The sequence below is a fragment of the Bombina bombina genome, chromosome 4 (genome assembly GCF_027579735.1).
Source record: "Bombina bombina isolate aBomBom1 chromosome 4, aBomBom1.pri, whole genome shotgun sequence".
In the NCBI taxonomy this organism is placed as follows: Eukaryota; Metazoa; Chordata; class Amphibia; order Anura; family Bombinatoridae; genus Bombina; species Bombina bombina.
Genome location: NC_069502.1, coordinates 474,582,468 through 474,595,755, shown reverse-complemented (window position 1 = coordinate 474,595,755; position 13,288 = coordinate 474,582,468). Strand labels below are relative to the sequence as shown.

Below are 13,288 nucleotides of genomic sequence, written 5' to 3'. Positions count from 1 at the left end.
TAAGATGGCGGGGACAATTGTGGGGTGGGGGAGGGAAGAGAGCTGTTTGGGAGGGATCAGGGGGTCTGATGTTTCAGGTGGGAGGCTGAGCTCTACACTAAATCTAATATTAACCCTGCAAGCTCCCTACAAGCTACCTAATTAACCCCTTCACTGCTAGCCATAATACACGTGTGATGCGCAGCGGCATTTAGCGGCCTTCTAAATACCAAAAAGCAATGCCAAAGCCATATATGTCTGCTATTTCTGAACAAAGGGGATCCCAGAGAAGCATTTACAACCATTTGTGCCATAACTGCACAAGCTGTTTGTAAATTATTTCAGTGAGAAACCTAAAATTGTGAAAAATGTAACTTTTTTTTTTTATTTGATCGCATTTGGCGGTGAAATGGTGGCATGAAATATACCAAAATGGGCCTAGATCAATACTTGGGGTTGTCTACTACACTACACTAAAGCTAAAATTACCCCAAAAAGCTCCCTACATGCTCCCTAATTAACCCCTACACTGCTGGGCATAATACACGTGTGGTGCGCAGTGGCATTTAGTGGCATTCTAATTACCAAAAAGCAACACCAAAGCCATATAAGTCTGCTATTTATGAACAAAGGGGATCCCAGAGAAGAATTTACAACCATTTGTGCCATATTTGCACAAGCTGTTTGTAAATAATTTCAGTGAGAAACCTAAAGTTTGTGAAAAAATTTGTGAAAAAGTGAACGATTTTTTTTATTTGATCGCATTTGGCGGTGAAATGGTGGCATGAAATATACCAAAATGGGCCTAAATCAATACTTTGGGTTGTCTTCTAAAAAAAAATATATACATGTCAAGGGATATTCAGGGATTCCTGAAAGATATTAGTGTTCCAATGTAACTAGCGCTAATTTTGAAAAAAAGTGGTTTGGAAATAGCAAAGTGCTACTTGTATTTATGGCCCTATAACTTGCAAAAAAAGCAAAGAACATGTAAACATTGGGTATTTCTAAACTCAGGACAAAATTTAGAAACTATTTAGCATGGGTGTTTTTTGGTGGTCGTAGATGTGTAACAGATTTTTGGGGTCAAAGTTAGAAAAAGTGTGTTTTTTTTCCATTTTTTCCTCATATTTTATAATTTTTTTTATAGTAAATTATAAGATATGATGAAAATAATGGTATCTTTAGAAAGTCCATTTAATGGCGAGAAAAACGGTATATAATATGTGTGGGTACAGTAAATGAGTAAGAGGAAAATTACAGCTAAACACAAACACCGCAGAAATGTAAAAATAGCCTTGGTCCCAAACGGACAGAAAATGGAAAAGTGCTGTGGTCATTAAGGGGTTAAATCAGATATTACGGTAGAGCCTGAAGAGATTATCTTCCTTAACATTTCTGGTAATAATCAACTGTTACAAAACGATGTATTAAATACAATAATCTTGTTAGGTAGACATCTGATATTAAGGTCCTGGAAAGGGAAAACAGCTCCAAGTTTTTCATTGTTTTTAAGGGAAGTACAAAATCAAATAATATTCAAATCCTTTCACTCTCAGTCAGTAGGTGAAAGAAATATAAAGATGTTTATTCTGGGCTGGCTGCCCATAATTAAAACCTAACCCCTTCAAGTGCAGAAACGTATATTAAATCCTTTTTTGAGTTCAAATAGTTTTGCAGATTTAGTATTATTAGAATTTTTTCCGGCTGAATGGATTTCGCTTTATATAGAAGTTTATTAACACGCAAAAGAGGCCTGATATGTTAAGTGATTGCCTACACTGGTGGGCCGGGCCCCGAGGGGTGGGGGGGCTCTTTCTCTTTTTTTCCTTTTTTTTTAATTTTTTTTTATTCCTATTTAAACACCCTGCGTGGTGTGAAGCAGATATATCTTATGATGTAGTGTCTTTGTTATTGGTTATGAATAAATATATGATTCGAAACGGGGAAAAAAAAGGAGAGAAAGGAAGGAATGCCATATCAATAGAATGAGGCCAGAGAAGTGACTGTATAAATAAGGAGAACACTTAAAGGATAAGCAGCACTATATTATCTCCTATCCCCCTGGTTTTTTTTCTCTACGTACGGGTACGGGTTATTATGATTTACATAAAAAGGTAAAAACCCAGCGTTGTGTATAATCATGAATTGTTTATGAAGTGTCAATAAGCAAATAATTGAATGTTTCTATTTTCTTTGTATATGGTATATGACAATGGGCCCTGTGTGGCGCAAAAGACAAACAATGTTTCCTTTTATTCTTTTTGGTTATGTATTGTTATACACTGCTGGATATAAATAAATATATATTTAAAAAAAAGAGGTCCTAACGCTGCTTTTTAACTTCCGCTGGTATTACGAGTCTTGCAGGTACAGGTGTACCGCTCACAATTGCATATCCTATTTTTTCAATGGGACTTGCATAGCGCCGGTATTACGAGTCTGCCAAAAAGTGAGCGGTAGACCCTCTCCTGTCAAGACTGGTACCGCATTTTAAAGTCAGTAGTTAAGTTTGCACTACACCACCGTAGCATAAAACTCTTAACTAAAGTGCTTAAAAGTACACTAACACCCATAAACTACCTATTAACCCCTAAACTGAGGCCCTCCCGCATCACAAACACTAAAATAAAATGTTTAACCCCTAATCTGCCAAACCCGACATCGCCGCCACTATAATAAACATATTAACCCTTAAACCGTCGCACTCCCGCCTCACAAACATTAGTTAAATATTATTAACCCCTAATCTGCCAACCCTAACATCGCCAACACCTACCTACATTTATTAACCCCTAATCTGCCACCCCAACTTCGCCGCCACTGTACTGAAGTTATTCACTACTAAATCTAAGTCTAACCCTAATACCCCCTAACTTAAATATAATTAAAATAAATCTAAATAAAAATTCCTATCATTAACTAAATAATTCTTATTTAAAACTAAATACTTACCTAGAAAATAAACCCTAAGCTAGCTACAATATAACTAATAGTTACATTGTAGCTAGCTTAGGATTTATTTTTATTTTACAGGCAATTTTGTATTTATTTTAACTAGGTAGAATAGTTATTAAATAGTTGTTACCTGTAAAATAAAACCTAACCTAAGTTACAATTACACGTAACACTACACTATAATTAAATTATTTCCCTAAATTAAATACAATTAAATAAAATTATCTAAAGTACAACCCCCCCCACTAAATTACAGAAAATAATAAACAAATTACAAGATTTTTAAACTAATTACACCTAATCTAATCCCCCTAACAAAATAAAAAAGTCCCCCCAAAATAAAAAAAGCCCTTAAAAGGGCCTTTTGTGGGGCATTGCCCAAAGGTAATCAGCTCTTTTACCTGTAAATAAAAATTACAAATCCCCCCAACAATAAAACCCACCACCCACACAACCAACCCTACTCTAAAACCCACCCAATACCCCCCTTAAAAAAACCTAACACTAACCCCTTGAAGATCACCTTACCAGGAGAAGTCTTCATCCAATTGTAACTTAGGTTAGGTTTTACTTTACAGGTAACTTTGTATTTATTTTAGCTAGGTAGTTATTAAATAGTTAATAACTATTTAATAACTATTCTGCCTAGTTAAAATAAATACAAACTTGCCTGTAAAATAAAAATAAATCCTAAGCTAGCTACAATGTAACTATTAGTTATATTGTAGCTAGCTTAGGGTTTATTTTATAGGTAAGTATTTAGTTTTAAATAAAAATTATTTAGTTAATGATAGGAATTTTTATTTAGATTTATTTTAATTATATTTAAGTTAGGGGGTGTTAGGGTTAGGGTTAGACTTAGGTTTAGGGGTTAATACATTTAGTATAGTGGCGGCGACGTTGGGGGCGGCAGATTAGGGTTAATAAATGTAGGTAGGTGGCGGCAATGTTAGGGACGGCAGATTAGGGGTTAATAAAATGTAACTAATGTTTGCGAGGCGGGAGTGCAGCGGTTTAGGGGTTAATATGTTTATTATAGTGGCGGCGACGTTGGGGGCGGCAGATTATGGGTTAATAAGTGTAGGTAGGTGGCGGCGACATTGGGGGCATCAGAGTAGGGGTTAATAAATATAATGTAGGGTTCAGCGATGTTGGGGGCAGCAGAATAGGGGTTCATAAGTATAATATAGGTGGCAGCGGTGTCCGGAGCGCCACATTATTGGTTAATAATTATAATGTAGGTGTCGGCAATGTCGGGGCGGCAGATTAGGGGTTAATAAGTGTAAGATTAGGGGTTTTTAGACTCGGGTTCATGTTAGGGTGTTAGGTGTAGACATAAAATGTATTTCCCCATAGGAATCAAAGGGGCTGCGTTAAGGAGCTTTACGCTGTTTTTTGCAGGCGTTAGACTTTTTTTCAGCTGGCTCTCCCCATTGATTCCTATGGGGAAATTGTGCACGAGCACGTTACACCAACTCACCGCTAATGTAAGCAGCGCTGGTATTGGAGTGCGGCAATGAGCAAAATTTTGCTCAGCACTCACTTCTTGTCTGGTTTGTAAAAACTCGTAATACCATCGATGTCTGTAAGTGAGCGGTGAGCATAAACTGCTCGTTAGCACTGCACAACCTCTAAAGCAAAACTCGTAATCTAGCCGTATGTTAACAGTTGCTGTCAGGTGGTCATTAATACTGTGACGTACTTGCTTTGAGGTACTTGTCATTGTTATATCAATTAAATTGATATAATATCAATTAAATCAGCTAAAATATTTTCAGTACATGTATATCATTAACATTAGAAACTTTGTATTGTATTTATTTTTAGATTACTGCCTTTGCAAATATGTATTCTCATTCTTTCTATTTTATTTTTGCAGTCTTCACTTTATAGTTTTTGACACTGAAGTTTCACATGATATCCTAAAGGTATGGGATGGACCTGTAGACAGCAATGTCCTTTTGAAAGAGTGGAGTGGTTCTTCTCTCCCGGAGGATATTCACAGCACTTTCAACTCTCTGACATTACAATTTGATAGTGATTTCTTTATCAGCAAGTCTGGTTTCTCCATACAATTTTCAAGTAGGTATAACAGTGTGTTTCATAAGTTTAGTATGATTTAAGTTTTCTCTGCCACAAATATTTTCTTGCACATACAGTATATATATATATATATATATATATATATATATATATATATATATATATATATATATATGTATATATATATATATATATATATATATATATATATAGTTATATATTTGAATATCTGTCTATCTGTAAATAGATGAGCAAGATGAATAAATTTAAGTTTAAGTTCGGCTAGATTTAGAGTTTGGCGGTAGCCGTCAAAACCAGCGTTAGAGGCTCTTAACGCTGGTTTTGGGCTACCGCTGGTATTTAGAGTCAGTCATTAAAGGGTCTAACTCTCACTTTGCAGCCGCGACTTTTCCATACCGCAGATCCCCCTACATCATTTGCGTATCCTATCTTTTCAATGGGATCTTTCTAATGCCGGTATTTAGAGTCGTGGCTAAAGTGAGCGTTAGAAATCTAATGACAAATGAAAAAAAACAGGAGTTAAGAGCTTTTTGGGCTAACGCCGGTTTATAAAGCTCTTAACTACTGTTCCGATCAGCCAATAGAATGCAAGCTCAATCTGATTGGCTGATCAGATCAGCCAATCGGATTGAACTTGAATCTGATTGGCTGATTCCATCAGCCAATCAGAATTTTCCTACCTTAATTCCGATTGGCTGAGAGAATCCTATCAGCCAATCGGAATTCGAGGGACGCCATCTTGGATGACGTCCCATAAAGGAACCTTCATTCATCGTCTAGTCGTCGGAAGAAGTGGATGGATCCGCGCTGGAGGTCTTCAAGATGGAGCCGGTCGTCATCGGATTGCATAGAAGATGCGGCTTGGATGAAGATGTTTGTCGGTCCGGATGTCCTCTTCTGCCCGCTTGGATCAAGACTTCAGCCGGAGGATGGACGTCTTCAGCCCCCTGCTTGGGCTTGGATCAAGACATCGGAGGCTCTTCTGGACAGATCGGGACCCAGTGTGGTGAAGATAAGGTAGGAAGATCTTCAGGGGCTTAGTGTTAGGTTTATTTAAGGGGGGTTTGGGTTATATTAGGGGTATGTGGGTGGTGGGTTGTAATGTTGGGGGGGGGTATTGTATGTTTTTTTTCTCCAGGCAAAAGAGCTGAATTCTTTGGGGCATACCCCACAAATGGCCCTTTTAAGGGCTGGTAAGGTAAAAGAGCTTTTCTATTTTAATTTTAGAATCGGGTAGGGCATTTTTTTATTTTGGGGGCTTTGTTATTTTATTAGGGGGCTTAGAGTAGGTGTAATTAGTTTAAAATTGTTGTAATATTTTTCTAATGTTTGTAAATATTTTTTTATTTTTTGTAACTTAGTTCTTTTTTATTTTCTGTACTTTAGTTAGTTTATTTAATTGTATTTATTTGTAGGTAATGTATTTAATTAATGTATTGATAGTGTAGTGTTAGGTTTAATTGCAGATAATTGTAGGTATTTTATTTAATTAATTTATTGCTAGTGTAGTGTTAGGTTTAATTGTAACTTAGGTTAGGATTTATTTTACAGGTAATTTTGTAATTATTTTAACTAGGTAGCTATTAAATAGTTATTAAGTATTTAATAGCTATTGTACCTGGTTAAAATAAATACAAAGTTACCTGTAAAATAAATATTAATCCTAAAATAGCAACAATATAATTATAATTTATATTGTAGCTATATTAGGGTTTATTTTACAGGTAAGTATTTAGCTTTAAATAGGAATAATTTATTTAATAAGAGTTAATTTATTTCGTTAGATTTAAATTATATTTAATTTAAGGGGGTGTTAGGGTTAGGGTTAGACTTAGCTTTAGGGGTTTATAAATTTAATAGATTAGTGGTGAGGTCCGAGCCGGCAGATTAGGGGTTAATACTTGAAGTTAGGTGTCGGTGATGTTAGGGAGGGCAGATTAGGGGTTAATACTATTTATTATAGGGTTAGTGAGGCAGATTAGGGGTTAATACATTTATTATAGTAGCGGTGAAGTCTGGTCGGCAGATTAGGGGTTAATAATTGTAGGTAGGTGGAGGCGACGTTGTGAGGGGCAGATTAGGGGTTAATAAATATAATATAGGGGTCGGCGGTGTTAGGGGCAGCAGATTAGGGGTACATAGGGATAATGTAGGTTGCGGCGGTGTACAGATCGGCAGATTAGGGGTTAATAATAATATGCAGGGGTCAGCGATAGCGGGGGCGGCAGATTAGGGGTTAATAAGTGTGAGGTTAGGGGTGTTTAGACTCGGGGTACATGTAAGGGTGTTAGGTGCAGACTTAGGAAGTGTTTCCCCATAGGAAACAATGGGGCTGCGTTAAGAGCTGAATGCTGCTTTTTTGCAGGTGTTAGGTTTTTTTTCAGCTCAAACTGCCCCATTGTTTCCTATGGGGGAATCGTGCACGAGCACGTTTTTGAAGCTGGCCGCGTTCTTAAGCACCGCTGGTATCGAGAGTTGCAGTGGCAGTAAATTATGCTCTACGCTCCCTTTTTTGGAGCCTAACGCACTGAAAACGCAGCCATTCTGTGAACTCTAAATACCAGCGGTATTTAAAAGGTGCGGGGAAAAAAAAGCATGCGTTAGCTACGCGGGTCGTTACCGACAAAACTCTAAATCTAGCCGTATGTGATCATAATATTTGCCCCATGTGTAAAATCGAGAACTTTTTAATGAGGACAGTGCTAAAAGCTTCCTGTTCTTCATTTTCAATTATTAAACTGTTTTTTTTTTCCTCTGGATACCAGACATTTATACCCATTAAAAATGTTGTTGCCATTTTGATTCAGCACAGCGCGTTGAACATGAGGACATGAGCAGACTACTGCAATTATAGTAATTATAATCAGACTACAATTTTTCATTAAAACCTAATTACTATTTAATCATGCATAAAAGCAAGGAAATTGAGCTTAGTGTAAAAAAATGACCCTTATTCTTTGGATGTCTGTATTTAAAGTATATGTTATACTAAGGATATTTCAAGTATCTACATCCCACCATATTTAAACAGAGAAATTAAATGTCATTCCTCCCTCTTGACATCCCTCATTGTTTTAAACTTAACAGAGCACAGCATGTCTTTTGCACATAATTGCACAGATTCCAATTTCATCATTATCACTACTTGTTATACCTCTTCAGTTTCAAGAAAATATTTATAAGCCCCGGCAAAGTAGGTACACACAAATAATTAATTGCACTTTACAAATTTAGCAAGGAAATTGAGTACTTTTTACTCGGATTTTACATATTTATATGTCATGAAATATAGGAAAAATACCATTAATAAGAAGTAATGGAAACAATCACCTTTTAAAAACGTAAAAATAGTTTAATTTGTTACAGCTGTAATAGTTTTTTTTTTAAAATATAATACATATTTTGTTAATCTTTTTCTTTGTAAATAAATAAATAATGTATTGTGATGCAATTATATCTTAAATCTGCATAATATAAAATTCGAGAATTTAACTTGAACTACAACATATAAAAGTTTTAGAAATAAATTGAAATACAGACTTGCTAAATGTGATTTGCAATGTGCTTTTGTACTTAAAAATATTGTAAAAGTAATTTATTGTTTAACAATTCAAGCATCTTTGTAACTAACTGTAAAACAACAAAACTGTCCACAAAGTAGAAAGAGAAATGCAAAATATTTATTTCCATCGAAATTGTAGATTTGCAGTTATATATTTTGTTATATGTTTGGTTTTTTTGAGTGCACACACTACTTACATAAAAATAATAAAAAATATAATTTAATATAATAATATGATAATGAAGTATTCATGCAAATGTGCTTAAAACCTCTTACTTATGTTAATTTAAAAAAAAGTTTCAATATTAATACATTAAATTCTGTTCTGTATTTACTATTCTCTACTAAGGAAAAGATTACGAGTGGCGTACTAACTGTTGCACATGAGTAAAACGTTTTTATTGCAGGTGTTTGTGCCCATCAGAAGCAGCACATGTAATACAAATTTAAAGTAAATACATTCGCTCATTGACAATTTAATTTGATTTGCTTCAGGATAGCGCCACTTCCAATCTCTGGTTAACTGTTACGTTTAACAAAAAAGTTACGCAAAACACATAAAAAGTACAGTAACACTAGCTAATAAAAATTATTTGAAAAAATTCTAATAAAAAGTTATTAGGGCTCAAAGATATGAAGTCTCAGGAGTTAGAACAAAAGGCTTCAAGCACTACTAGTCCAGAGGTGTTATACTTTACACCACTCCAACTGACATATGTTGTTGATGTGAGGCTTGTGTATAGCTTCTTTGCCATGGAAACCCATTTCATTAAGCTCCTGATGTACGTTTCTTGTGCTGATGTTGCTGATGTAATAGATGATAGGGGATTTTTACAAGCTGTGCACTTCAGCACTCAGCAGCCCCTCTCTGAGTTTGCTTGGTCTAGCACTTGTGGCTGTGTTGTTGCTCCTAAACACTTCCAATTCATCATAATACCATTAATAGTTGACTGGAGCAGATCTAGTAGGGAAGACATTTCCAAACTGACTTGTGGCCAAGGTGGCATCCGATTACAATCATTTGTAAAGCCAAAAAGCTTTCAGTACATCCTATTCTTGGTCATATTACAAGTGGAGTGGTATTTAACACTCCCGCTTAAGTGTTAACTCCTCTAGAAGTAAGCTTTTTGCTTGTGTCGGGTAGTGCTCGTATTACAAGTTGAAATTAAACAGAGCTAACCCAATAAATGTGAAAAGCCAAACTTAGAATATTGTGAGCATGATAAAGTATTCCCCCATAGAAGTCAATGGAGCAAAAAATAGTAAAAAAGTAGAGGAAAACATATAAACTCTCATTTATGCAATATTCATGTTTAATAAACGGTTTAACTGTGTATTTACTGTAAATATTTCACTTTTCAATGTTCTTCCCAAAGGGGAATATGTTCTAAGTATCTTTAAATATATTCCTATATATCTATACACATATTTAATTATATATATATATATATATATATATATATATATGTATATATGTATATATATATATATATATATATATATATATATATATATATAATCTGAATAGGAATAAGCACTCACTGGATTTCAAAATAACAAATATTTATTTGGCAGTGACGTTTGGCAAAATTTGTTATTTTGAAATCCAGTGAGTGCTTATTCCTATTCAGATTGTCCAGTCCGTTAAGCACCCTGGTCTGTGTCTGGGTTGGCCAGTGAGAGTGCACTAAATCGAAGTTTATATATATATATATATATATATATTTAACAAAAACATTAGCTGTATATAGAAATATGTATTTAAGAATAAATAGAACATATTCTGCTATGTGAAGAACATTGGAATTTGAAATATTAATATTTCTTGTCGGGTAAGCACACTTGAGTAAAATAGATTGGGTATGCGTGACTTGTTGAGTGTTAGTGCCCCCCACAGTATTCATGCTCCATTGAAGTCTAAGGGGGAATACATTAACACGGTCATGATATTCTAAGGTCGGCTTTTTGTGCATGTCAGGTTAGCACTTGTGCAATATCTTTTTACTTTCAACTTTTAATATGTGTTTCCTGCAAAAATATCACTTCAAGCTGAGTTAAAGGGCGCGTGGGAATGATAAATGGCAATCCACTCTTAATCTAGCCTATAATGGATAACTCTCAAATGAGGACTATATCGAATATAGAAATATAATAAAAACAAACTCACAAAGAAGGACTAAATCGAATATAGAAATATAATAAAGCAAACTCACAAAGAAGGACTAAATCGAATATAGAAATATAATAAAAACAAACTCACAAAGAAGGACTAAATCGAATATAGAAATATAATAAAAACAAACTCACAAAGAAGGACTAAATCGAATATAGAAATATAATAAAGCAAACTCACAAAGAAGGACTAAATCGAATATAGAAATATAATAAAAACAAACTCACAAAGAAGGACTAAATCGAATATAGAAATATAATAAAGCAAACTCACAAAGAAGGACTAAATCGAATATAGAAATATAATAAAGCAAACTCACAAAGAAGGACTAAATCGAATATAGAAATATAATAAAAACAAACTCACAAAGAAGGACTAAATTGAATATAGAAATATAATAAAGCAAACTCACAAAGAAGGACTAAATCGAATATAGAAATATAATAAAGCAAACTCACAAAGAAGGACTAAATCGAATATAGAAATATAATAAAAACAAACTCACAAAGAAGGACTAAATCGAATATAGAAATATAATAAAAACAAACTCACAAAGAAGGACTAAATCGAATATAGAAATATAATAAAAACAAACTCACAAAGAAGGACTAAATCGAATATAGAAATATAATAAAAACAAACTCACAAAGAAGGACTAAATCGAATATATAAATATAATAAAGCAAACTCACAAAGAAGGACTAAATCGAATATAGAAATATAATAAAAACAAACTCACAAAGAAGGACTAAATCGAATATAGAAATATAATAAAAACAAACTCACAGAGAAGGACTAAATCGAATATAGAAATATAATAAAAACAAACTCACAAAGAAGGACTAAATCGAATATAGAAATATAATAAAACAAACTCACAAAGAAGGACTAAATCGAATAAAGAAATATAATAAAACAAACTCACAAAGAAGGACTAAATCGAATAAAGAAATATAATAAAAACAAACTCACAAAGAAGGACTACATTGAATATAGAAATATAATAAAGCAAACTCACAAAGAAGGACTAAATCGAATATAGAAATATAATAAAAACAAACTCACAAAGAAGGACTAAATCGAATAAAGAAATATAATAAAAACAGACTCACAAAGAAGGACTAAATCGAATAAAGAAATATAACAAAAACAAACTCACAAAGAAGGACTAAATCGAATATAGAAATATAACAAAAACAAAAGATTAAAAAAAAATGCAGCATGTGGTTTTAAAGTTAATATGTAAAACATCATACAAATCCTATGTGTAGAGGTCAAGTAAAAAATATAATACACAATTTGGATATAAATACTGTATGCAAATTGATAGATGTTATACAAAAAAGGACTGGAATTACAGAGTGTTTGTTTAAGAAATATTTAGAAATGTGCCAAATACAATAAAGCATAATCTAGAGGAGAAGTTCCACCAGTATCATTCATTGATATTCCCTGCTTGCTTTAATATAGCCAAATACAAGAACACAACAACATGGATTTGTTATATGATGAAAAAATATTTCAGAAAAATGTGTATAACAACAAAATGTATGTGTGATTATAAATATGAAATGTAACTACAAACCCTTTTTAGGTAAAGTTAACATGTAAGTGTAGCTATTTCTTCTCCAAACGCATTCTATAAAAATGCCATTTTGTTGATATTCTTATTTTGACCTTGGGATTTATGCTATTTAATTAAACCATTAGCTTTTCCTTTATTTCAATCTCCTCAATCTTCTTCTCCTTTTATATACATACTGAACAGAATTATGGAATTCCTTAAAATACATAAAAAACAAACAAAAAAAACCCAATATGGGCAATATTACCTGCCTTGATGTATAAATATGCTTCAAGATGTGCATTAACCCCTTAATGACCACAGCACTTTTCCATTTTCTGTCCGTTTGGGACAAAGGCTATTTTTACATTTTTGCTGTGTTTTTGTTTAGCTGTAATTTTCCTCTTACTCATTTACTGTACCCACACATATTATATACCGTTTTTCTCGCCATCAAATGGGCTTTCTAAATATACCATTATTTTCATCATATCTTATAATTTACTATAAAAAAATGTGTAAAATATGAGGAAAAAATGGAAAAAAACACACCTTTTCTAACTTTGACCCCCAAAATCTATTACACAACTACAACCACCAAAAAACACCCATGCTAAATAGTTTCTAAATTTTGTCCTGAGTTTAGAAATACCCAATGTTAACATGTTCTTTGCTTTTTTTGTAAGTTATAGGGCCATAAATACAAGTAGCACTTTGCTATTTCCAAACTACTTTTTTTTCAAAATTAGCGCTAGTTACGTTGGGACACTGATATCTTTCAGGAATCTCTGAATATCCATTGACATGTATATATTTTTTTTAGAAGACAGCCCAAGTATTGATCTAGGCCCATTTTGCTATATTTCATGCCACCATTTCACCGCCAAATGCGATCAAATAAAAAAAAACTTAAATTTTTTCACAATTTTAGGTTTCTCACTGAAATTATTTACAAACAGCTTGTGTAATTATGGCACAAATGGTTGTA

The 13,288-nt window shown here is 33.5% G+C and overlaps 1 protein-coding gene across 1 annotated transcript in view; it reads left to right on the top strand.

Annotated features, from left to right (window-relative positions):
- The window catches only part of CSMD1 (CUB and Sushi multiple domains 1), a 3,127,153-nt gene that overhangs the window by 2,397,729 nt on the left and 716,136 nt on the right, over nucleotides 1–13,288 (top strand). Inside the window, 1 exon segment of the mRNA XM_053711946.1 lies at nucleotides 4,817–5,019. Within this exon segment, the coding sequence (XP_053567921.1) occupies nucleotides 4,817–5,019 (203 nt within the window).